At 30.9% G+C, this 24,813-nt stretch overlaps 1 protein-coding gene across 1 annotated transcript in view; it reads right to left on the bottom strand.

Annotated features, from left to right (window-relative positions):
* The window catches only part of LOC142321684 (zinc-regulated GTPase metalloprotein activator 1-like), a 443,413-nt gene that overhangs the window by 76,805 nt on the left and 341,795 nt on the right, over positions 1-24,813 (bottom strand). Inside the window, exons 7-9 of the mRNA XM_075359968.1 lie at positions 22,478-22,564; positions 12,140-12,184; positions 7,455-7,511 (exon numbers count right to left, since the gene is read on the bottom strand). Coding sequence (XP_075216083.1) covers positions 7,455-7,511; positions 12,140-12,184; positions 22,478-22,564 — 189 coding nt within the window. The remainder of the gene's footprint in view (positions 1-7,454; positions 7,512-12,139; positions 12,185-22,477; positions 22,565-24,813) is intronic.

Raw genomic sequence — 24,813 nt, 5'->3', positions numbered from 1 at the left:
AATAATTTCAAGTTTCATTTATCAATACCAAGACTATCGATTCTAGAATAGTAATAAGAAATAGTATTAATTAATAATAATTAATTAATACTATTTTGAGTATTAATTAATATTCTCACTACACAAACAAGGAACCCATGAATCTTCGAGCCCATTTACAATATACGTTATTGCAGTTATTTGTATACTTCCAGAATATCATATAAATCAGATCCGGAATAAACGATCAGAACCTATTTGTTACTGAGATAATAACAGAGAAGTAGAAGATATTTTGAGACTGATGCAGATCATAAACGAATGGAGAAACGCATTGAATTAAAAAGTGGCAGGTGGACAATTAGTGACAAAAGTAGAAAGATAAATATAATTTTTTAACAATAAAACAATTTTAACAATTTAGAAATTAACCTCTTAATAAATTTACTTCTTGTTACATTAAATTAAGACTAGGCCAAATCAATATGTAATGAACAATCAATCGGACGAATAGTTCACAAGCTACGGAATTTAGTGGTTTTACAAGTTAATACCTTCAGGAAGTTAATATTATAAATTTAAATTCTGAAAGAAAAGTAATTTATATTGTAGTATTACGTAGGTCAAAATCGTTTATTACTTATGTGTTGTTCCTATCCTGTTTAAAAATGTATTTTCTCCGGAAAGCTTAAAGGCGAAATGGATGCCCGCTACCTAGAAAAGTTTTGAATATTTTCTTCGGGTAAGGTTAACGTTTTCTTATCGTATTACTTATTGGTACGATGATGGAGGTCCATCATGAGACGAGCCTCCTAAAGGCGTAAACATAAAGCCGATTTGTCCGTGGAAAGATCTAGTCGATGGCGGCTGCCTATGAATCGTCAAGGGGCTTTGATATATTATATATTCGTGTAAATCCATTTCTCAAAAGTAGATACAGATTAAAAATCTTCGGATGAAAATAAAACATAATATAACTGACTGAACGAAGCTAGGTCCTAATTTGATTTTTACACTTTTATGCCTCTATGACGCAATTACAGATGGAAAACGCAAACGCATTTCCTCTGCTATTTTATTTTTAAGACAGGTTTCTTTTTATACGAGAGAAAAATCAGTTACGATTATACTTAAAATTTTCCATCGCTACAGCTACCGTTCTTACAGGGGTAAAGGAAAGTGCAGATGGAAAGTGCTTACTTCGCCAAGCCTTTACCGGGCCATAGACAAAATTTAAATTTGGTTCCCCATTTATATAAGTTGCGGACAACTTCAAACAATTATTGAAGGATAGTCGGGAAATTTTCTTTTCAGCATAAAAAAAATAAAACAAAAAGACCATCTTCTCATATTTTTAATTGATTTTTAAAAGAAAAAATGTTTTTTTTATTGTTTTTTGCATTTTAAAAATTTTAAAGGTATTACTTATTTTTATCTTTTTAAAAGCACACTATGATAACTTCCAAGGGTTCGCCAGTGGCGCTAATCTGATTTTATTAGTTCGTCAACTATTATACAACACAACACAACAATAATCAACAATACAATACAATATTATTAATAATAAAATTTAAAAAAAAATTATTTTTTAAATCTATTATTATTTATTTTTATATTTTCCTGTACTGAATCTTCCGAATTAAAAACCCCTAGATAACTGCCTTACTGGTCTGTTGGTTAAACCGGCCCTGCGCTAAGCCGCCTATCAAAAACTGATCACATAACACAGTCCTACATAATAGACCATTTCTTGGTCCATCTCTCTGAACGGCTACGCGTTCAATTAATCAAATTTTACTCCATCTTTAAGCCTAATATTTGTCTCTGCGACCATTCTTCTTCTATAACATTGTTCATTTCTCAATAATTAATTAAATATAAATCGTACGATGGTTTTTGGATAAGAATACAGGAAAGCGTGTTCTTAAATCCCACGGCAGCAATCTCACAAAAATTACAGATTGTGACTGCTTCGACGAAAACCAGCTTAAAATTGGTGTTTATTCCAACGTATGTGAACAAGAAGAATCCGTAACAAACTGAACAACTAAACACGTTTTTGACAACTTATTTAAAAAAGTTTGAAAAATACAAGTCAATATAGTGGAAGTACCTCATCTAAAGTTAGTGATGTCCAGTGTATCATTGTTTCTAATATTATTAATACAATAAGATTATTTTTTGAAATGGCTAATCCTTTAAAATCAATTGCGATTGAAATTTTCGTTCTATATTTTACTTTAATTTACATTTCCTAATAGAGTTCAATTTGTTAAATTCAGTAAAATTTCACAAAATGAGGGTGGTCTACGGTTCATAGAATTACCAGTAAGCTGGTAAAATTCAATTTTTCGGTAAAGTGTTGTTATAATTTAATATAATAGGCGTTGTTAATAATAACAATAATACTTATAACAGGATCAGGGACAAAAGGACAGTGGCTACTAGTAATAAAAGAGGGAGTTAAAACCATACATCTGGAGGTAAAAGAGAAAAGAGCAATATGCAAGTACCTTATAACCTTATATTATAACTAAGACCCGTCGGTCGTAAATCAAGAAGTAACCCAGTCGTTGAAGTATTTCATTAGTGCACCCGCCGCAGATTTGCATTAACCAAGATGAAGGAGAGCGGTATAAAATAAAGGGGGAGAGAGGAGAGGAGTTATTTGCTCAATTTATTAACGTTTAATCAATTCACTAGGGGCTTATTAGACTTCCAACCCCCAATATTATCTCCTTCTAAATGATTTATTTACAACGCCGGTTGAATAGATCATAGAACCCTTCGCACCAAGCTAAACCCTATCTGCAAACTCATCATCAATATATAAATTCTTAGAATTATAGGTTATACGCGCCCGCGTGCATACACAATCGCACGAACTCATACGAATCTATTAAATATCCGGGTAATATTATGAATTAAGTCAACAAATTTATGCTCACAAAGTCGTTATCCCACATTTACTATAAATTCAAATTACATAAATATCTACAAACCCCCAATAATCAATGTTACTTTAACTTTCAATTTCTAAGATTTTCTATACATATTTACCGAGTAATAGCTATTTTTATGTAAATATCAGGAATTCAGAATATATATTAGTTTTCTTATAAATTTATTGGGATTTTTTCCCAATATCTAAATTTTAAGCACTATATTTTTTTTTTTTTTTAATTTAGTTTTAATATTTAAGTAATAGGATAAAGAAACGAAACAAAATAAACTTCTGATGATTAAATTTTTTTGAAAGGATTTCCCATACGATATCCAACTCGAATTATATCACAGAATGTGAAATAAATATTTTCGAGCAGGATGCCACTAAAGGAATTACTTATGTTTTGTTTTCGGCAAATCCTAAACTGCGCAAAATAGCGAATTTCCAAAAACAGCGTTAAGATGAAAATTTACCCGATACAATAAATAACAATGAGAAATACAGGGTGCACCACAGTATAACCTTTGTCAACTAGGCACTATTGTTATCTTACTCACTCTTGTAGTCTTTATGGAAAATGTTTTCTATTAAGCGCCGTAAAATGGCCGGTATAAAGCGTGCAATTTATTCTTGATTTTTTTTTTAATTTTAGTTCCTGTAATGTTTGCGGTCGCTCCACTTCTTGAGCAAATTCCAAAAAAAAAGTCACATGCAGTCAAATCAGGAGATCTAGCCGGCCTTAACAATTTATAATAAGACACACGAGCAGTATCATTTAAAGCACCGTCTTCCTGGATCTACGTAATACGTAGAAATCGAACTAATTCTTGCATCAAAGATGCTGTGACCGTGCTTGTGTAACGCGCTGCAATAACGTTGTAGTGTTTCTTCCGATCGTCTTGAAAAAATAACGGTCCAGTAATGCCAGATGACGAAAGTACACACCACACTGTAACCTTCGGTCTACGCAACTGAAATTTTACGGTTCACGTAACTTAAGTGGGTTTACATGGCTCGTGTATCAACTATTCTGCTTATCTACTTAGCCATTCAGGTGAAAATACGCTTCATCTGACATCAACACACAGTGGATTAAATTTCCATCACCATGCAAACTCCGCAACATCTCTTGACAAAAATTCATGCGAGCAACCAAATTGACATTTTTTAATTCCTAAAAATTTGAATTTAAGAGTAAAAAATTTTATGATTTTACGGATCGAACATAAGGACCGTCGAATCCTTATGTTCAATGCTAATGCATATTTAATTTTAGAACGTTTTGGGGTGCGTGTTATGGCAGCTCGAACTTATCAATATTTTCTGGCATTCTAACACTTTTTGCAGCTCTTTTGTATTTTTAATTTACTGTGGACCCAGTCTCCTCAAATCTTTTAACCCATAAATTAGTGGATGAACAGACGGTACCAACCCGTGACGAGAAAAATCTTCGTACAGTTGTCGCGAGGCCACCATTTTTACAAAACGATTTAACATGGACACGCGATGTGCACCTGACCACTGTTCCATGTTTAACAATCAGTATTACATGAGCTGAAAATATACCAAAATTCATCGCCCTCACACAAACGCCAAATGAATAACTAAGCTTTTAAATTTTCCCGCTTCACTGATGTGCCGGTACATAACGATTCTTCTTTTTTGTGTTGGAAACTACATAAAGGATCCTTTACAACTCAACTCCCCGAATAAGAAACGACCACAAAATATCAATTTTGAAAAGCCGATTAATTAAGTATCATCAGAATCTAGATTAGAGATAAACTACCAAAACAATTTTTCAAAACAACTGGATCCACAGATGATGAAAGGAGCTGTTAACAATGTGGTTTTTTCTACTGATATAATAATACACACGAGTAACCACTTTCTAAGTCATAGATTTAGCAAGATTCTTAAAAACCTTTGTTAAGTACAATATAATAAATATTTAGTACAAATAGAATAATTAATATTAAAAAAAAGTTATTTAACAAACAGAATTACATGTCTTTTACACTTTATTTCCATATAAATAACTTAATATTTCACTATAATAAACAGCAATACTAAGACACCAACTCATTAACGAGAATTTCTCTCGTTAAAGACAAAAGTTGATTACACTAACGAGAGGAATTCTCGTTAGTGAGTATCGTTAGTGAACTCACTAAACTAGCAAACGAGAAACTGAAATAAACTTTTAATAATACTAAAAACTCTTGTAACATAACATAAAGACAGAAGAGTAAAAAAAACATTTACCGATTCTAGAAGAAAAGAAATATTATATTTAAATCCGCAATTCCTTGTTTGATATATGTGTATTTAAAATAATAACCCCAAAAATGTGTTTACATGCTTATATATATATATATATATATATACATATATATATATTTGCGGTCGGAAGTTCATTGAACACATATGCTAGCATTAAGGGGTTGCAAAATCAAAGTAATAGCAGTTTATAATAAACTTTCGCCGAACTTCATTTTGTTGGAAGGAAAATTAAGAAAAACATTTTTCTTTTTTCAGTTATTTATCGTGAAAAAATTTTATTCAATTGGAAAAATCATTGTAATCCATTAGAAAACAGTTTCATAAAAGGATTTTATCATTAAATATGTACTAAAGATAAAAATAAAATATTGTGTTAAAGATAATACATTTTAACACAAAGTTTAAAAATGAACATTTAGTATTATTTAACTCGTTATCTCATTTTCCATGTTACACAAAAATCGCTACACTAATAGATTTAGAGAACGCTGAAATATTACTTTTTATAAAAAAAAAAAAAGTAGAAGGCAAAGCAATATAATTATCTAGGTAAGCCCACATATATCAATTATTACAATATTAGCTGAATACCCGGTTTAGTAGTAGTCGCAATTTATTCCCTGAAATAGAACCCACTCCCAACAAAAATCGTTTAATACATCAATTCAAACTTAACTGAAATTTAGATCAAGCTAACAGTAGCATGATTCAACAAATTTCGCATTATACTGATAGACCGAATTAACCATTAAAACAAGCAAAACGATGGATTTACAATTTTCATGATGGCTGAGAATTTTGTAAGCGTATCCTTTCAATCTTAAAAATATACTAAGAACCAAAAAATTATTTTTCCTACGGCTGCATTATAACGTTTGAATTACGCGACTAGAACCTGTATCATAATGAGGGTCATTATGAAACAGATTTTCAATGTGATACAGAGTACAACCAACCAAAAGCCTACTCTTTTTAATCACTGACCAATCAGAAGCAAGTACTGTTTAATGTATCATCTGTTTGACTTTAATCCGATTTAGTAGTTAGCAAGCGGAGGTTAAATTTGAAAGTACACCAATAGGTAACTAAGTTTCTAAATTACAATGTTTATCCTTTTGTTAATTACGTCGGATTCTAAGGAAGAATCCGATCGAACACCGTCAATATTAAAGAAAAGGCAGAACTTATGACTAATGCCACAAAAATGTATTGTTTTATGTATTTTTTGAAAAATTTAAAAAAAATAGTTCGTAAACAACACATTCTACCAGTGATTTAAAACAATAATCCATATATATATATATTCTCAGTCGTAGAAAAAACACATTATGCAACTCTCTATAATGGTCATTAATACACTCTTGCGAAGTTTTCGACACTCATCAAGGCTAGTGTCGTAACTTATTTCGCATGGCTATCATTATAGGCCGGTTCCATAATGTACCATTAAAATATCAAAAAATATTATAAAGGAAGTATCCTGACCTCCGTAGGGGAAGACACCCTCCGCCTTCCCCCTTCGTTCCTAGCCCTTAGGGCTTTACCGGAGGTCATCTTCGAAACCTCAGCTTTTGACATATTCCAGTCCCCCTGAGTCAGGATTCCACCGACGCGAATGCCACCAGTGATATTCCCATCAGTGTATTACTATTTAATGACCTCAAAACAAAACCATCTTACCGAGTCTTAAGTAAGAATGAAAGGACTGAATTAAACAAAGGAACTGAACTACTTACCCGTAGAAGGTAAAAGTGAGTTCAACATACAACACAAAACATAAAAATATTACGCGGAATAATAACAACCCGGTAACAATGGAACAAAAAAAGGAAAAAACATAATTTATAAAAAAAATCAACAAAAACAGAATTCAAGAGAAATTCAAGCAGGGCTCTAGATCCACTCATCAACCCTTTCAAAGTACGTTCAAATTTCTATTAAAATTAAATGTTGTTTTTTTTTTTACATAACTAAAATAACAGTCATCTCTGATTACGTGAGTGTGCATTTAAAAAATATAAAAGTGCCCTTTACATTATTTTTGAAAATGCAATATAGCTTAATTTGTTTACGTACAACTCCGAGTTTTTATCAAAGTCGTATAAGACGTTTACAAATGACATCTGCAACGAAACCCAAAATTTCATTTTTACATACATAGCTTTTATTTAATAAAATAATATTTTCAAAAATTTAATTCACGATTTTTATCAAATTGAAAAAATAAGTAAATAAAAAATCTGACCTTTCTTTTCCGGTTCCAGTATAAGCCTTCAAGTCCAAAATATCATCCAAAATAGCACTGAAAAAAAAATACATGAAGGATATAATTTAAATTTTATTTTTTTGAAAATAAAAAACACAATAAGAATTTTAAAATAATTATTCGTTGTGTAAAAGGCATATAGGAGGACTACCATTAAAAAAGGAAAAACCTTTGAATACAATAAAAATTCACACAATATTTATTATCACGTATTTACAAGAAATACATTTTAATTTTTTGTTTATTTTTCTAGCAAACAGGATCGTGTATATCGTGTATATTTTAAGTACTCAATGGAAGGATTAATTACACAATTTGTACGCTTATCGATAACATTTGTCTTCGGGTCTGGAAAACAGAAGGGAAAATTTCGAACTATTAAAATTACTCTGGAGCCAAATTTTTATGCGATACAATCCTTGACACAAATGTATTGAATGTCGATGATCAACCATTGATCGACGGAATGAAAACTAATGCGCTTAATTAGGTGGCGGAAGCAGTAGCGAAACTTTTTGGTTGTAGTTGGAATGCTTTAAGGTTCAGTCGATAAATTACAAAAGAATTTAAAAAAAAAAAAAACAAAAGTAAATTTGTCCCGACAAAAGTTTCACAGGATAAAAACTGAATCGCTGAAGTAAGAATAAATAGCATCGAAGATGTTAAACAAGGAGAAACTAAACAATTAATGACAAAACGTTAACTTTATTTGATACCGCACCCAAGTAAGGATAATGTTTTGCATATTATCCCCAATTCCATAAAATCCCATTATATGCAAAAGATCGATTGTGATTTTAAAATAATTTTAAAACTATGACGAAGAGGCAGTGGCGGGTCGCATATAGGCACTGTGGCACTGCAGAACCCCCTATTTCCACTTATCGATAACATTTAATATGAGTCCTTTTTTCTTTATTCTTGTACAGCATATAATCCTTAAGCTTAATGTCAGTATCCATCCCCTAGTTTATGAAACTGGGACGGGCTAATTAAAATAAGAAGATCCAGAACCGGCGGGCCGACCTGCCATACCGGACCTACTGCCGGCAGGCAGGAAGACCTGTCTGAGTCGAAAGAACACGCCCCTGGACTGAGTCATGCTTGACTGCAGATCCGATCCAAGGGTGTAGGGGAAAAAATTATGAAAAAGATACAAAAATCTTTGTATGGAACTGTGCGCTTCACAGTTCCAGCGGCGTGGTGTTCGGCTGTTATGCGCATGCGCACATAGGAAGCTGCAAAAGAGGGCGAGTGAGAGAGAACTGTCGCTGCCGCAGTGCCGACGCTGGCGTGCTGGTGGAAGGTAGTTTTTTTTTACTCTACGTATGTATGGAACGTTCCTTCGATCGTTCCCTTTTCTAGTTTAGTCGGTGGAAGCAATATGAAAGTGGTTTAGTTGTTTTTTTCAGTAGTGATCAGATGGCGGAAAGCAAAGGCTCTTTGATTGCCAAATCGGTCAAAAAACAGATTGGAAGGGCGAAAGAGAATGTAATTAGTAAAAACTAATTATGTATTTGTTTCTGTGTACAAAGAAATTTAAATTAAGCACCATTGGACAATAGTATTTTTAAGCGGGCATTTTATTAAGTTATTATCTAATAATACTAAAAAATATTATCTTTGTTGACATTTTATTATTTATTCGGTTAAACCGAATACGGTTTTTAAACACAACGTACTTAAAAACCGTGTACAATATTCTTGAATTTGATAAAGTATAGAATTAGATTATTATCCTGCTTCCAGCTACTCTATTTGATTCAGTTTTTTCGAGTCCTTTATTTTACAGAAAACTTTAACCACGGCCTTGAAAAGGCCCAGAAAAGAATTTTCTGGAGCAGCACCCCCACTTTTTTTTAGCTATGAGTAACACTGCGAAGAGGATTTTGTATATCCCACCAATTAATGAATTGTTTGAAAAAATAAAGAAACTGAATTAGGAAACCAAAAAATGTCAACAGCTAAAACTACAAACGATTATAAAACATTTCGGACATTAAACGTTACCAGAAATATTAAAAGATGGGTAGGACGAAATATTTATTTTGTTATAAATTTTGTGGATCATTAAAAGGAAATTCATAGATCGGATCGTAGAAAATGAATCATTAAGTGCATAATACGAAGATGTCTTTTGCAAGGTAAAGTAGGAGTAATTCTATTTTTATAAAATCCCAATAATGTAGTATTACCGACATGAAAAAAGTGTTTATCGCCATGATAAAGCTCCATACTTGTAGGTAAATTCAACGCAAAAACTGTTGTGGAACAGTGACACTAACATCTTTGGAGATACTAAATGATCAGGCGGATTTACAATTTGAAGGTAGCTATGAGACTTTTCTCAACGATACTGTTGAGTGTTTGATGATTATAAACGCGACATTAACCAGAATTCTCAAAACAGCCTACAAAAGACTACTGATATCCAACGGGTTACTGAAGTTTCTGAATATTAGTTACGTTCTATACGAAACGACTGCGTATTGATCGGGAAAACAACAGTGGACATACTAAAGTAAATAATATGTACGAAGGGTTAGAGAGTTAGCTGAACTTCGCATGGTGTCCAATTTATTGACAATACCGAAACAAAAAGTTATGGGAAACTCTGTACATAACATACATCTGGGGCTAAACTAAACCCGACCGTTCTTGAGGCAATGTTATTAATTTTTCTACTTAAAAAAATACAATTCAAAATAATTTTGAACAAGTTGATGAAAATATAATTTTTACGTTCTAAGATACTCAAACAATCCAGTTCAATCAACATAAAAATTAGGAGTATATTACGAACTCTACCTTAAATGCAAATTGAAAACTTAACTTTTATTTTGAGTAGAAATGTAACATGTTAAAATTTGATATGAACTTTATTATAACATTTTGTAATTTCTAGTTTTCACAAACTAATTTCAATAGAAAACATTATTAAAAGAATAAGGTAATCAGAATTAAAAGGAATAAAAATTACCTTAAAAGTATAACATTTTATAAATAATGATTAATCGTGAAAAGTTTAATTAAAAAATCTAAAAAGCGCAAACAAAAATAATACAATAACAACCTACAAAATATAAAAAACAGAAATAAGATTTTCTTTTTAATAAAAGAGCTGAGAGCGGACATAAACAGCTGTAACTGACCATTAGCCCAGGGGAAATTGGCAGCATATGAAAAGATGCCATGCCTGACTGGAATTCGAACCCGGAGCCCTACCTACTCACCCACGGAGGTCGACAGATATATAATATTTTAATAGCCATACCTTTCTAATATAACTAATGAATGTTAGGCATTTTATACAGAAATAACAAAAAATAATCATAGCACAAATAAAATATAGCTAAGCTTAAATATAGGCTTATCACCAACACTATCGATACGAATATTGCGATGAATTAAATCGTAGAATTAAAATAAACAAGAAAAAGTATTATAATAAAGTAGTAATATTTTCCTGGCATTAATTATTTATTCTTATATAGTGAAAAAATAATTATAAATGAAAAAGTTACCCAAGATTTCTTTTTCGGAGTGAGAGTACTTTATTATAAATTTTTATTGTAAAATTTTCATTATATGTTTAAATAAACCTAAAAAATTAAATAATTAAAAAAAATCGGTTTTTTTTAATTTTTTTCTGATCATCCACCTCAAAAATCACCTTCAAAAATTATTTTTTTGAATTTTCTACGTTTACTATGTTAAATGGAAGAAACTAAAAAAGATCTCAGTAAAAAATGCACAACCAATAAAAAGTTAGTTTTTGATGATGGTGAATTATGATGAAATCTTAGACCAATATTATTACTAATAGTTTATTATTTAAACATTTAATAATATTAAAAAGTTTAAATAAATCAGAAAAGCTTTTGAAAAATACTAAAAATCGATATTTTAAAATTTTGATCGGCTCCTACAACCCCAATATTGCCCCCAAAGTACTTTTTATTGTTTTTTTTTTTTTTTTTTTTTTTTTTTTTGGTTGCTTGCATGGTAACTATGAGATATTAAAAGACATTTTAAAATATCGGTTAAAAAATACGGAATAAATAAAAAGATAGCATTATTGATTTTTGGGAAGATGGGAATTTTGGAGCAAATTTAAAAAAAAAAATGGTAAGATAAGCATGCAACACAGAGCTTAATATAAGTGGGCTTTCATGTTTGCAAAATTTTGAAAAAACTGACCCCCAAAAAACTCCGCCAAACACCTGAAGATATTAACTCCAAAAGTTATTTCAACTATTTGCCCCTTATACACGAGTGTCTGAACAAAATCTCATCAAAATTGATTTACCCAGTCAACAGTTATTAAGCTTCTAACACGCCAACGAACGTACATACAAGTACGTATGAACATTACCCTTAATTTTTTTTGTTGGTTTTGCGGGTCTCTGGGTTATGAAACGTCATGTAATGGAAAAATCTATTCTTCACTTTTTGACTGATTACCATAATTTCCTTCTTGCAGCATAGCTCTAGAATTGTGACCTCAGGAAAATAAAAACAATATTAATTAATATCAAAATAATCTGATTCACAAATAAAATCTTTTATTCAACGCAATACGTTGTATAACATTATATCATACATTTTTATTATATTAACACAAAGTAAATATAGATAGACATAAATATAGATAAAATACTTACGTGCAACGAGTAGTTTCAATCAGTCGACCTGTACCATTGATAGACCTAGAAAAATAAACAATTTAAAATTTACGTACTTAATTCATGTAAACTATTTGTATAATTTTATATACAATAAGTGAGATGCGGTATCATTTTTTCCCACTAGGAAGAAATGGATTTTTAATCAAATAAAATTGATATTATCTTAGACATTATATTATCAAGCTTGACATGCTAGAGCAAGCAAAGAAAACAATAGCCATAAAAAGATAGAGAATAACCACAAATAACTTAGTTAACAGTTATTCTAAGTAATTAAATTTAATTATAAAAAAAAAGGATTATAACAAAAAAGCATAGCATATCCTCATAATGATTTTTGAGTTCCTAAAACCATTAAAAATTCTTTAAACTAAAAGGAACAACGATTAAAGACATACGTTTCAGTGGTCGGAAATCCAGTGGTCGCTAGATCCAATTTTTTCTTTGAACCTTTTGGTTCAGTTGATTGCAATCAAAAGGGAAGGTGCACAACTAGATGATGCAACAGTCCTAAATCCAAAATTTTAACATCCTACGGCTAATTGTTTTTGAGTTACATACGCACGTACGTATGTACAGACATCACGCCGAAACTAGTCAAGATGGATTCAGGGATTGTCAAAAAGGATATTTCCGTTGAAATTTGAAAACCTAAATTTTTCGCCATCATAATACTTCCTTTACTTCGTACACGGAAGTAAAAATTAAAAATACACAACTGCCAAAAAAGAACCCCTTGCTCTTTAATGTAGGATAATTTACTAATATAGGATAATTGGCGTGCGAGTGACATTTTTTATATAATATTTGTATATAGTGCATCGTTTTTCTAATTTTTTAAATCTTTTTAAACATATATAAATATATACGAGGTGAGAGAGAAAAGTAATGAGACTGACGTTTTACTTACCAAAGTTTTTATTTTTTCAAACAACAATATTATTCCCTTCAAAATAGTTTCCTTGAGCAGCTATACACCGATGGAGTCGTTCCCACTCCTGGTAGCAGCACTGGAAGACTTCAACTGGTAGCTTTTAACTGGTCGGTCACAGTCTTTTGAATGTTCTCCATAGTTTCAAAATGACGTCCTTTTACGACATGTTTCAATTTCGCGATAAGAAAAAGTCACAAGGACTCAAATGAGGTGAATAAGGGGTTGAGGAACTATAGGAATGTGTTTTGAGGTCAAAAATTCCCTGATGGAAATGGCCGAATGACACAGGGCATTGTCATGATGAAGCATCCACTTGTCTGCATTTTCGGCACCAATTTTGCACAAACCTTTCGCATGTCCAAATTGTCTGTCAAAAGTTGATGTACAAAAAAAGTGTTTAAATTTAACTGTCCTTTAACATCCTTATTGTTAAAGGACGTTCTGATCTCACAAGAACCCTCACACGCTCAACGTTTTCGTCAGATTTTGAAGTTGAAGGTCTCCCTGAGCGAGGTTGATCTACAACATGTTCTCGGCCATCCAAAAATGATTTGTACCAGCGGAAAACCTGTGCTATTGATAAGCAATGTTCGCCATAGGCCTGTTTCAACTTTTCAAAGGTCACACTCGCGGATTTCCCAAGTTCAACACAAAACTTGATTGCAAAACGTCACTCTAAATTCCGATGCTCAATTTTCGTAACGCACAACAAAAACACAACTTCAATAATGGCGCTATCAAAAATAGTGTGTTGGCTGAACGGAGTTGAAACTGGTACTGAGCATATGGAAGGGATGAACAAACCGATCTAGCAAAGACCGGTAGACACAGCGTTGCCAGATCAGCGGTCGCAGTGTTACCAATCTCATTTCTTTTCTCACACACCTCGTATATATAGCTTATGACATTCCCGGTAACGTAAAGATTCATTACGGCGTCATACATCTAAATCGGTTCGGCCTTTGAGCTGCTACGGTGGAACATACACACATACATCATAAAAACATAACATTCCTTTTTGGGCAGTCGTGAAAAATTAAAGTAAGTGGAGTATCAGAATTTTGTAGATGCCTTCCAGATATGTTTCCCCTGCTCAGAATCGTATTTAGTAATTTGGTGATTAGCGATTTTAAGTTGGTGGTCTTCTTTACTTCAGGATCGTCAAGATTAATGTACAAAAAAATAAAAAAATTACTAACATCTAAGAGAGATCAATTGAATAGAAATTGGTGAAAAAGTTAAACCGATAGATCAAAATATTTAAATATTCTATACGCTAAATCTCTATTTGTTTTATAAAATATTTTAAATCCGAATGTTCGTAAAAATCGCAAACCCAAAAATTCCCAAATATAATATAATATAATATTAATACGTTTAAATATAAATTTAATATTTAAATGTTAATATTATTGATTAGTTCCCAATTAACCCTACAATCGGGGGTGGAAATAAATTAATTTTCATTTGTATGTTTTACCCGAACTAAATTTAAATAAAATTGTTTAAAGAGATATATTAAATAGATGAATAAGGAATTCAAATCTGAAATGTAGGTGTGAGGTGTAAATAATATTAGATATCTAAAGTTTAATTAACAACCTCGTGTTTGAGGAATTCTTGTTTATTAATTTCTCTTCCATAATGTAACTAATTTCATTTATTAATCCAGACAGAATAAGAGAGAGAGTGAGAAAGGAAGAGAGAGTACAGCAGGAGAGGAAGAAACGTGGCTTTGATTTACACTCTTAAGACACCAATGTATAGTAACATCGGCTGTTTGCCGTTAACAATTGAATCAGTCAACCGATACAATATTATGTAGCAGTATCATTATTATATAAAGTATCATTGTAATATAAAGTGCACAATACACAAGCGATAAAGAAAGACCAGTTAATAATATTGTTTCGTACGGTGTTCAAAGGTAGAATACAGAGAAGCTAGCGAGAGGAGCAACGTGCGTTATTGAGATTCCTGAGCATTGTCCAGATCCGTTCATCCGATAAGCAGGATCAGCAATGCGCAGCCAGTTTCCATCTACAGAATATATCACCTTCTATTGCTAGTTCCCGTGATCCTGAGCCCGGCTCGTGTCTTCCTATACGCTGAACAGTACGTAATAAAATCGGCGACAAAGATCCTCATTTTGTTTCCATTCACCGTTAATAATCGCTTTTGATACCAAATCAAATGTCTTGGATAAAAGGATATTTTTTAACGACTTAATAAATAATGTTTCATATTTTCCATCGCTATTATTATGTCAAAATTCAATACAAGTCCTTTATGTAGCAACATCTAATAATCAAACGTGAAAATAGCGAATGGAATTTTAAAGGGATTTCAAATAATATGAGCTTTATAACAATTTATTTTCATCCTACACAAAATATGTAATGACCAACAACATATTTGTAAAAAGATTCTAATAAATATAAAGAAATAAAAATAAAACCTTATAATCTTTGAAAAAATCCATCGGATTTTATTTTTTAATTTTAATACTAAACGGAAATTAAATTTTCCATTCGAGTACAAAATATTAAAAGTTATTTCAGTAAAATATATATCGGATCAAAACCGTGTTATTAATTTATTCGTATGACATAATAAAAAATGTTCACATTTTTTACAACCTATTTACATAGATGTTTTTAATCACAGAAATTCGGGACTTCCGGTAAAAATTTGTATTATTGTAATCCAGAATTACACAACTATGAGAATTTAAAACGGGAAATTTTATAGAAACGAGAAAATAATGTAGGTAGTTTGTCTCAAATGTGCAACAAATCTTTATTTTAATTAATAACACTAGTCAACATAAAATTTTGAACGGAGAAGAGAGTAGAGTAGGTGTTCTATATAGTATTTTATATGCTGAATCTGAATATTGTTCCGAAACAACCCATCACGTAAGGTTCTTACGTTAGAACCCCTTAAACTTATTTGTTCTATCATTTGTGGAACAAACAATACAAAAAAGTTACGTCTGTACGTTTGCTTTATCACATCTGATTTATATTGTGGTTCCTGCTGTAGACTATATTTGATACATAACAGTCGAATGATGTCATTTCATGTCAAGCCAGACATGTCAGCGAGTCAAATAATGAGTAATTTAACGAGATGAAATTTTGTTCAGTATGAGTTCAGCTCTTGTTATGACTTACTGCGATCTTTAGATGTGGTAGTGGTTTTATCAAATACATATTGACTGTTTCATAAGTGATTCCATAAATTTAGTGAAAGAGTTTTATGAGAGAACAACTTTTGTTATTATTTTATTGAACATCAAGATTTATTAAGTATTTATTTGTGAGTGTTTTGCGCTGTGTTTTATTAACTGATAAAAATTTAGGCTGCAGAATGTCACTGAAATTCATTTTTTACATTCTCATTTAGACCGTTACCTTTTAAACTTGGATAACTGCAGCGACGAACAAGGAGAAAGGTTCCACCAAGATATTTTGTAGATGGAATAACATTGTCAGGCAGATGAGATGAATCTATGATGATTACTGCTGGATGATAAAAAGAGAAGACTTCACCGAGCACAAAAGAAAATAAGAAAAAAATTACGATAAACGTAAATGTCTATAAAATAAAGGCAGGAATTTTAATTGTAATTATTAATATTATTTTTGTATACTATTATTTAAGAAGTTAGTAACTAAAAATCGGAAAGTGATGAAGAAAAACTGATTGCATTTTACGATTCAGCAGAAAACGTACAATCTAATTCACCTACTTTTACTTAACCTTCAAATTATTATTTTTTTTTTATTTTTGTTGACCTGTGTAGTAGATAAGAGGGTTCCTTTATACTTTCCAAAATATTCATTAAATAAAAAATTTATACAGTACTTGAACGCAAAGAAAGAAAGATCTTTAGGAAAATTCTAGGCAAAAAGAAAATTGATGATAACTCTACAAACTCCCAAAAAACAAGAAACTGTACACTCACTGTGAAAAACTCACCGATATAATCCGAAAACCCAAGAGCCAATTCTACGGCCACATTTCTCGCAGGACTAACATAAAACTTACAAACAGCATCATCACGTACATCAAAACTCAAAAGAAAACAGATGGATCGACGATATCCGTAAAGAATGCAAGAAATAAACATCATCGATGAAGAATCACAAGAACGGGACACGTTTCGAGACAAGATCAACAATTTCAGTGGGTATCCAAAACTTACAAAACAAGTCAGTAGTTTGGCGTAGTCTGAGGACTGAAAAGAGCTGCATCCACTAAAATGAAAAATTACTGCGAGTAAAAACCTCGTAAAGTTGTTCACGCGGTCCATAGATGGCCTAAATCGAGAAAAAATATGTATATATATATATATATATATATATATATATACATATATACAAATATATATATACAAATTAAACAGATATATCAAGCAACTGAAATTATTTACTTTAAATATTGCAGTATTTATTTACAAATTTTAAATAAATGTTTTTGATCGTGAATTACTAATTAAATAAATTTTGAAAGCATACCATTCGACAATAAATGTTAAAAATGCTTCTCCTCTACTGCTTGGCAGTATGCTAACCTCAATACTCGTTTATAACTTGTATTTCATGAGCAGATTCGTCAATTATTATTCTTTTCAATTCGCCAATGTCCGCAGGTCTTGTTTTGAAAAATTTATGTTTCAGGGACTCCCAAAAAGTAATCCAGGGGAGACCTGACAGGCAATTCTATGGCTCCTCTACGACTTATCCAGCGATTTGGAAATTGTTCATTTAAAATTTGCCGTGCCCTTAAATAATGATGAAGTACTACCCCATCTTGCTGAAACCATACGTTATTTAATTCTTGTTCAACATTTTCCCGGTTATTTGGTAAAATCCAAACGGCAAACAAGTTGCAGTAAGCATCTCCTATAAGACTGTCATCTAAAATAAAAGGCCCAATGATTCCCGCCCGGACGTTCACTTTCTAAGCGTGTTACGTATAACTTCTAACATCCATCTGAAATTCTTATCGCTCTATTATCGACAGTTTTGCAGTCGCGTCGCACATACAATAACAGTGGTAGAGGATGCGTTAGTTGAACGGCCGCGTTATACACCATCGCATCCCTTAAAAAATCGAAATTCAAAAATCCCTAAAATGGTTTTTATATATTTATCTGAAGACTATTTGCAAGCCCCAATCAAATCAATATATCGTTTAGTATAGTCGGAAACGGGGAAAAACTTACAACTATTCTTCAATTTTTTTTACTTTTCTTCACCAGTTTCAAGATCGAATTTCGAGAAATCCAGAAACTAGTTTTCAGATATTTACATGAAAATTATTTTACAAAAAATCAAGTTGATATCTCCATTTGTTTCCGAAAGATTTAAAAAAAGCTGAGTTTCAAAAAACTTCAAAATTAAAACTTCAACTTTAACCCTTTAAACTCGAAGTTTCAAAAATATTTGAAACTAGTTTTTAGATGCTCACATGAAGATTTCACACACCAAAAATCAAGTTGATATCTTCATTTGTTACCGAAAATTTAAATAAAAAGGAAGTAAATTTCATTGTTACTATAGAGTAACAATGGATTTAAAGGGTTAAAATATTTTAACCCTTTATTTTTTATGTAAGAAAAACATACATAAAAACTGTCATCAAATTATCTTCAGTAGTTTTTGGTAGGCATTGATGAATCAGTCAGTCACTCAGTCAGGACAAGTTGTTTGATAGGTACAGATATATATGTCGACAGTGAGAGAGAGTTTCTCAGTTAGACCTCTTTGTACAAAATATATATAATTCTTTCTTTTTTGTTAGAAATCAGAAATAATAAGGTACATAAAATAAACGAAAAAGTACATGTTATATCCAGAAAAGAAGATTTGCTAAGGACAAGAAATTTCTTGCCTTTTTTTTTTAATGAATTCGGAGATATTTTTGAAAAAAATAAAATTGTACTATAAAGGCTGTTTATAGCTTTATAGCGAAGGACATTGTCCTATAGGCTAAGATAATAGTTTCATAAAAACTATTTAGAACGTTGTAAATACTGATTACGCTTCCACTAATCAACCATTCAACCAAAATCGATAATTCGAATATTTCTTTAAGTATGAATAAAATATTATATGAAGGGAAATTAAAATTAATTGTAAAATTTAAACAACTAAACTATACTGTACTAATTAAAAAAAACTAAACGTATTAAAATAAATTGTACAATATAAAGGGTAGAGTGAAAAATAATCAATTTTCATTAAAGATTTTATACTAAAAATACTGCTGACGCAAACAGAACATCATAGCAGTGGATCACATTTTTTCTACTTACTATATAACATTTTGTACGATGTACAAACCTTTAAAAATGCCATTAAAAAGTTATGTACTTTTTCCGAAATCAGGTTTTTCGTTTTCAATATTTCTTATAAGGCAAAAAGGAGAATCAAGAATTTTCTTTAGCTATAAGTAGTATGATTATTTAATAAAGTACAGGCAACGATAATATAAATTCACCTTCCAAATCAAAAATTTTACATTTTATGCATTTTTCATAGATATATTTGTAAGTATATTACTATATCGTCACCCTTGAATTATAAAGTTCTATATAGAAAAATTAATTTTGAGTAAATCACATTCAAAGTACAGACATCAATATACTTAAAAATTTAAGGTTTCGGAAGTTTGTAGCTAAACCACTAATAAAGACGCACATTTTACTTTAATATGAATTCCTTACTTCTAATTTAGACAGAATTAATATATTTTTTTTAAATCTTAATTCGTATTAAGATTACTACATAGAAATTTGTAACTGCTAAATTAAAATAAACTGATAAAATTACATGGTTCTATGTACACATAAGGGCTTGTTATAAAACATGGAGACGAGTAGAATAACATTATAGTAGTTTATTACTACAATATTATTAGAGTAGATTACGAAATACATCAAGTTATAAAAAAAATCAATATAAACTGCCTAATCTGTTTTCTTAACGACAGTCAAGAAAATTATACTAAAACCAGCTACCAAATTTAATTTTAAAAAAAATTAAATAAAAAGTAATATTATTGAAATACAGAGTTTGTCTTTCAAGTTAAGTTATTTAATAAAACTGAATGAACAAAAAATGCTAAGCTATTTTTAAATTTTTAAGAACAAAACTAATCGGATAAAAATAGACAGTAAAAAAATGATCCAAAACACTGAAAATAAAAAGCCTACTTTCTGAAATTATCATGACAAAAATATAGTGTGAAAACAAGAGCCACGCACTTATATTATTGCCCATAATAGTTTTAAAATATAATTTGTCAGTTAGTGAGAGCCATTCCATCATTTTTAAGAAAGATTTCTTCATTTTCTGCAAAAATTGTGTTGTCAGCGAAGAAGTTCTTGGTTTTTGTAAAATCATAAAACTTTTCCTTGTATTCACTGTGACCTATTTGTCATCTACATGTGATAATTAATAAGAAACTTCTGCGAGAGAAGATCTTTTGAACATCAAAGCTGCTACCGAAAATATGGGACTTTTTGAAAATTATAATTTATTGAACAATTATGGAGATCTTTAAAATCATCTTTCTTCGTCTAAATGACTGTATACGATTTTTAAGAATCGACCTTTAATAAGAATCTCAATACTGATAAAGGTGAACAGAACTCACTTTTCGACAAAACTCCTTTGATACAACTGCGGACAGAATAAATTTCTTGGATACATGAATGCCCGAGGGCAGAGAATTTTAAGATAACTTTTTCCATGTTTAAATGTAAACTGAGAAAGTAAATCAAGACATATGATGCGAGTTGCGATTCTGCGGAACGCAGCTGTAACACCAAAGTGTAAGCTCACTAATATTGGTGTGATTTTCCAAAACTTTTTCAAGAATTTTGCATACGTACTAAGTTATTGCCAAATCTCCCCATCAATGCTTCTCTCCACAATGAACAGTATACACGTTTTGATGTATATAAATGGGCGATTATGTTGTACATATTTAATTTACTGTGATAAAAAAAAATGTTAATTTCAGCTTCAGGGGATGTACCTTTAGAAGACAAAAAATACATCCTTATTCTTCTTATCTTCTTTGTCTTTATTCGTTCTACCCTCAAAGCACTCTTATTGACTGTATGCTTCTGGAAAAGTGATTCTTTTTCAGAAGATAGTGTACCTTCTTTCTTAGCTAGTTTAGTGTCTTCACACAAATCGCACTGGTCTTTTATAGGCTTATGGAGATACAAATTGAATTCAGATACAAATATATGCGTATACATGTGAGATTCAACAACAGGTTTATTTTCAAAAGCTCGTTTTTCTTTATAGAGTTAAGAGTCAAAATATTCTTGTTTTGAATTTTGCCTACAGTAGTGGCTTTCTACCTTTGGAAATGACTGAATATGTGCCCTTACCTCTACTTTGTATTCTTCACGTACAGATTTCTTAATATGTTTACCCTGTAAAACTTTCTCTGGCGCACTACTCAGGATTTATTTTGGCATATAATGTATAAATTTTCTTTTGACTAATAGCTAATGTTGTCAAATAAAAAAATTACATACCTGGGAACTGTTGTTCATTACACTGAAATAAAAATTAAAAGAGATTTTTTTACAATTAAGTAAATCTTTTCCTTAGCGATGAAATACAGGTTTTGACTGTTCACTAGTGGATATTAAAAGATTCTTTTTCTGAACAGTATTAAGAGAGTAGAATGATTCAAAAATGAATTGTCTTTGTTCAGCAATTTTTTGTTGGCAAAAAAATTTATAAGAGTTTACTCATCTTTTGTTTTTTTTTTTTTTGACTAACTATTTGCTGAACAGGTACAATTTTATTCCGGACAGACTCCTATCAAGTTTTGTGCTACTCTAAAGCATAGAACCCTGTTATTTCTCAGCTCCATATAAAATATTAAAACAATAGCGTTTTATGTAATACATAAAACCTTAATACATAGAACTCCGTAACTCCCGACAGAAAAAAAAAACATTATAATCACATCAATATAAAAAGCTACGTTTATGCTGCGACGTAGCGGATTAGCTCAAATAGTAAGTACTTCTACATAGAACCGTGTTCTTTCTCTCTCTATTTCTGTTTTAGCTTCCGAAACCACCGTAAGGTATTACTTCAGAGGATGAATGAGGATGATATGTATAAATGTAAATGAAGTGTAATCGTGTACAGCCTCAAGTCGACCATTCCTGAGAAGTGTGCTTAACTGAAACCCAACCACCAAAGAACACCGGTATCCACGATTTGAATAGGTTTAACTCATAACTCATAACCACAAATTTTTCACATAGAAACTTGTAATTCTAAGGTGACGATATGTAAATAAAATAAATAAATAAATTTAAATTTATTATTTACCTTATTTCCGATTTAAGAATATTAATTTCTTCAACCGAAGCTAAATCCACCTTATTTAAAATTATAAGATCCGCCAAAGCCACTTGTCTGAAACATATAAAATTGTACAAAATTAATCAGTTATAAAAAATAGTAATTTAAAATATGTTTTAAATGTGTGTTTGCGGGTGTATATATAGATAGGGGCTATCATTTGCCAAACTATCAATGAATGGATTACATTTTTCCATAATTTGATCTAATAATAATCACTTACGAAATTCAAGGAAAAAACAAATAAATAAAACCAAAAAAACAGGCATAATGCATAATACAACAGCCCTCCTCACTTTGCCTGCATAAAAAAAAATTACAAGCATTACAATACTAAGATTATTCTAAACCAAATATACGAATTAAAAATTAATCAAATCATCTAAATGTAACTGTACTACATTTTGAAAAAAATTCGTCGACCTTTAATTAAATGATTTTCGTACGGCTATTATTACAGTGCTCTTAATTTAAAATAACAGCTTACAACGCTAAATTTTAATGTGATTTAATGTATAAAACATCAGAATATTTGATATTGAGCTGAACTGAATTTGTAATATTGTCATGGCCGTCACTAGTTAAAACTGCCAAACACACTACGAATCATTTTTTTTTTAACATAATTTACGTTTCATGAACTAAGAAGTTGTTGTACAAGTAGTAAATTTACATACGGTAAAACGTATTGAGTTAAAATTATAAATAAGAAGGAAAAAAAAGAGGAGCGATGAAAATGTGCAAATACATACATGTTTTATTACTCTTGAAAGAATCAAAGAAATTATACCATAATCAATGTAAACAGTAATTTAAGGGTTATTTAGGGGATATCGGATTTTAAAAAAAACATAGAATAAGTTTTTAATAAAAATAAGACAAAGTAGCCGTTTTAAACCGTATAAATTTTGGTTTTTGTTTGTTCACTGTAAAGCAAAAACTGACGTTCTGAAATACCAATTACTTTTAATATTTAAACCTCTATTTTTATTTATTGACTTAAATTTTTTTTTTAAGCATGAATGGAATTTTTGTACCGATAAACAAAATGTTTAAATAATAAAAAAACTTTTTATTATATTTGACTTCATTTCGTTGAATATTAATGGGACTGACCAAATTAAAGTTTACTTTACACAATAAAACCTTTATTACAAACAATTTTTATAAATCTGTACTTTTGTTTACAACTAAACCGTGTATTAAGTTTACTAAAAGGTGGGTTAAATATATTATATCATTTAAATTTTATTGTAAACGAACCAAATAAAAAACAAATTTAAGGAAATTGTATCAGTTTCAAAAAAATTCGTTAGTTTGGGTATTTATATTGGAGTAAATAATTGGATTACGTCTATTTATACATTATCTAAAAAATAACAGAACAAAATACTGCATTTAGAATTCTACAATATACAATATTTATAACAGTTAAGTATGATGTGTTGCCTATAACCTGCGCCGTACGATTGCATAGTCAGGTTTCTAAAAAATTCCAACCATTTTTAAAACTTACAAATAAATAAAAGAGAACGCAGGCTGAACTACATCAAAAACAGGTTTGAATCGTATCGTTACTGTTATACAAACCTTAGATAGCAATGGAGAGATAAATTAAACCTGACGTTACGGGTAGTTACAGACATGAAGTCAAATAACGGAACGCAAATACACCCCCGTGTACGTTTTTGAGATAAAATTGATAATTTCGGGCATTTAGAGTACTTTTTTTTCAAATATCTTAGAGATACCATTAGAAGGAATTTCTACAAGAACTGAAGTTCGGTAACTTTGAGGCTATGCAATAATAAAAAAAAGTACACTACGAAATTTTTGTTTAATTTTACAATAAATGTTTTGCTACAATTATTGCTACAAAAATTCTTTAAAAAAAATTATTTTTTTATTTAAGTCGATCGGAGACGACCGACACTGAAGGGCTCTGGGAGCCACCCTACACTAACACAAAAACACTAAAAAAAAAATCCACAACATTTTGGCTAAGCTAAAAATGTGAAAGAAATCGCATACTGTCCGAACTTCCCGACTGATTAGGACTTCATCGGACTGGTTCCAATGGACGAGCTGCAACACCCCTACAACCAACCGGAAAGCCGAGCCGAATTCGCCGGAGACGAGCGACCGGACTCAACAGCTCTTATCAGGGCTATCTCATCAACACACAAACGGCCCTTTTCAGGATCACCAATACAAAATCGCAAACAGCCCTTTTGGTAGGGCAACCTTTTGTGGTAACCCTGGAAAGGCCATGTGTCGTCGAAACCATTCGACGACAATTTATA

This window comes from Lycorma delicatula, chromosome 3, assembly GCF_047948215.1.
Source record: "Lycorma delicatula isolate Av1 chromosome 3, ASM4794821v1, whole genome shotgun sequence".
NCBI lineage: Eukaryota > Metazoa > Arthropoda > Insecta > Hemiptera > Fulgoridae > Lycorma > Lycorma delicatula.
Note: the sequence above shows the minus strand (reverse complement) of the source record. Positions and strands in the feature narration are given on the sequence as shown.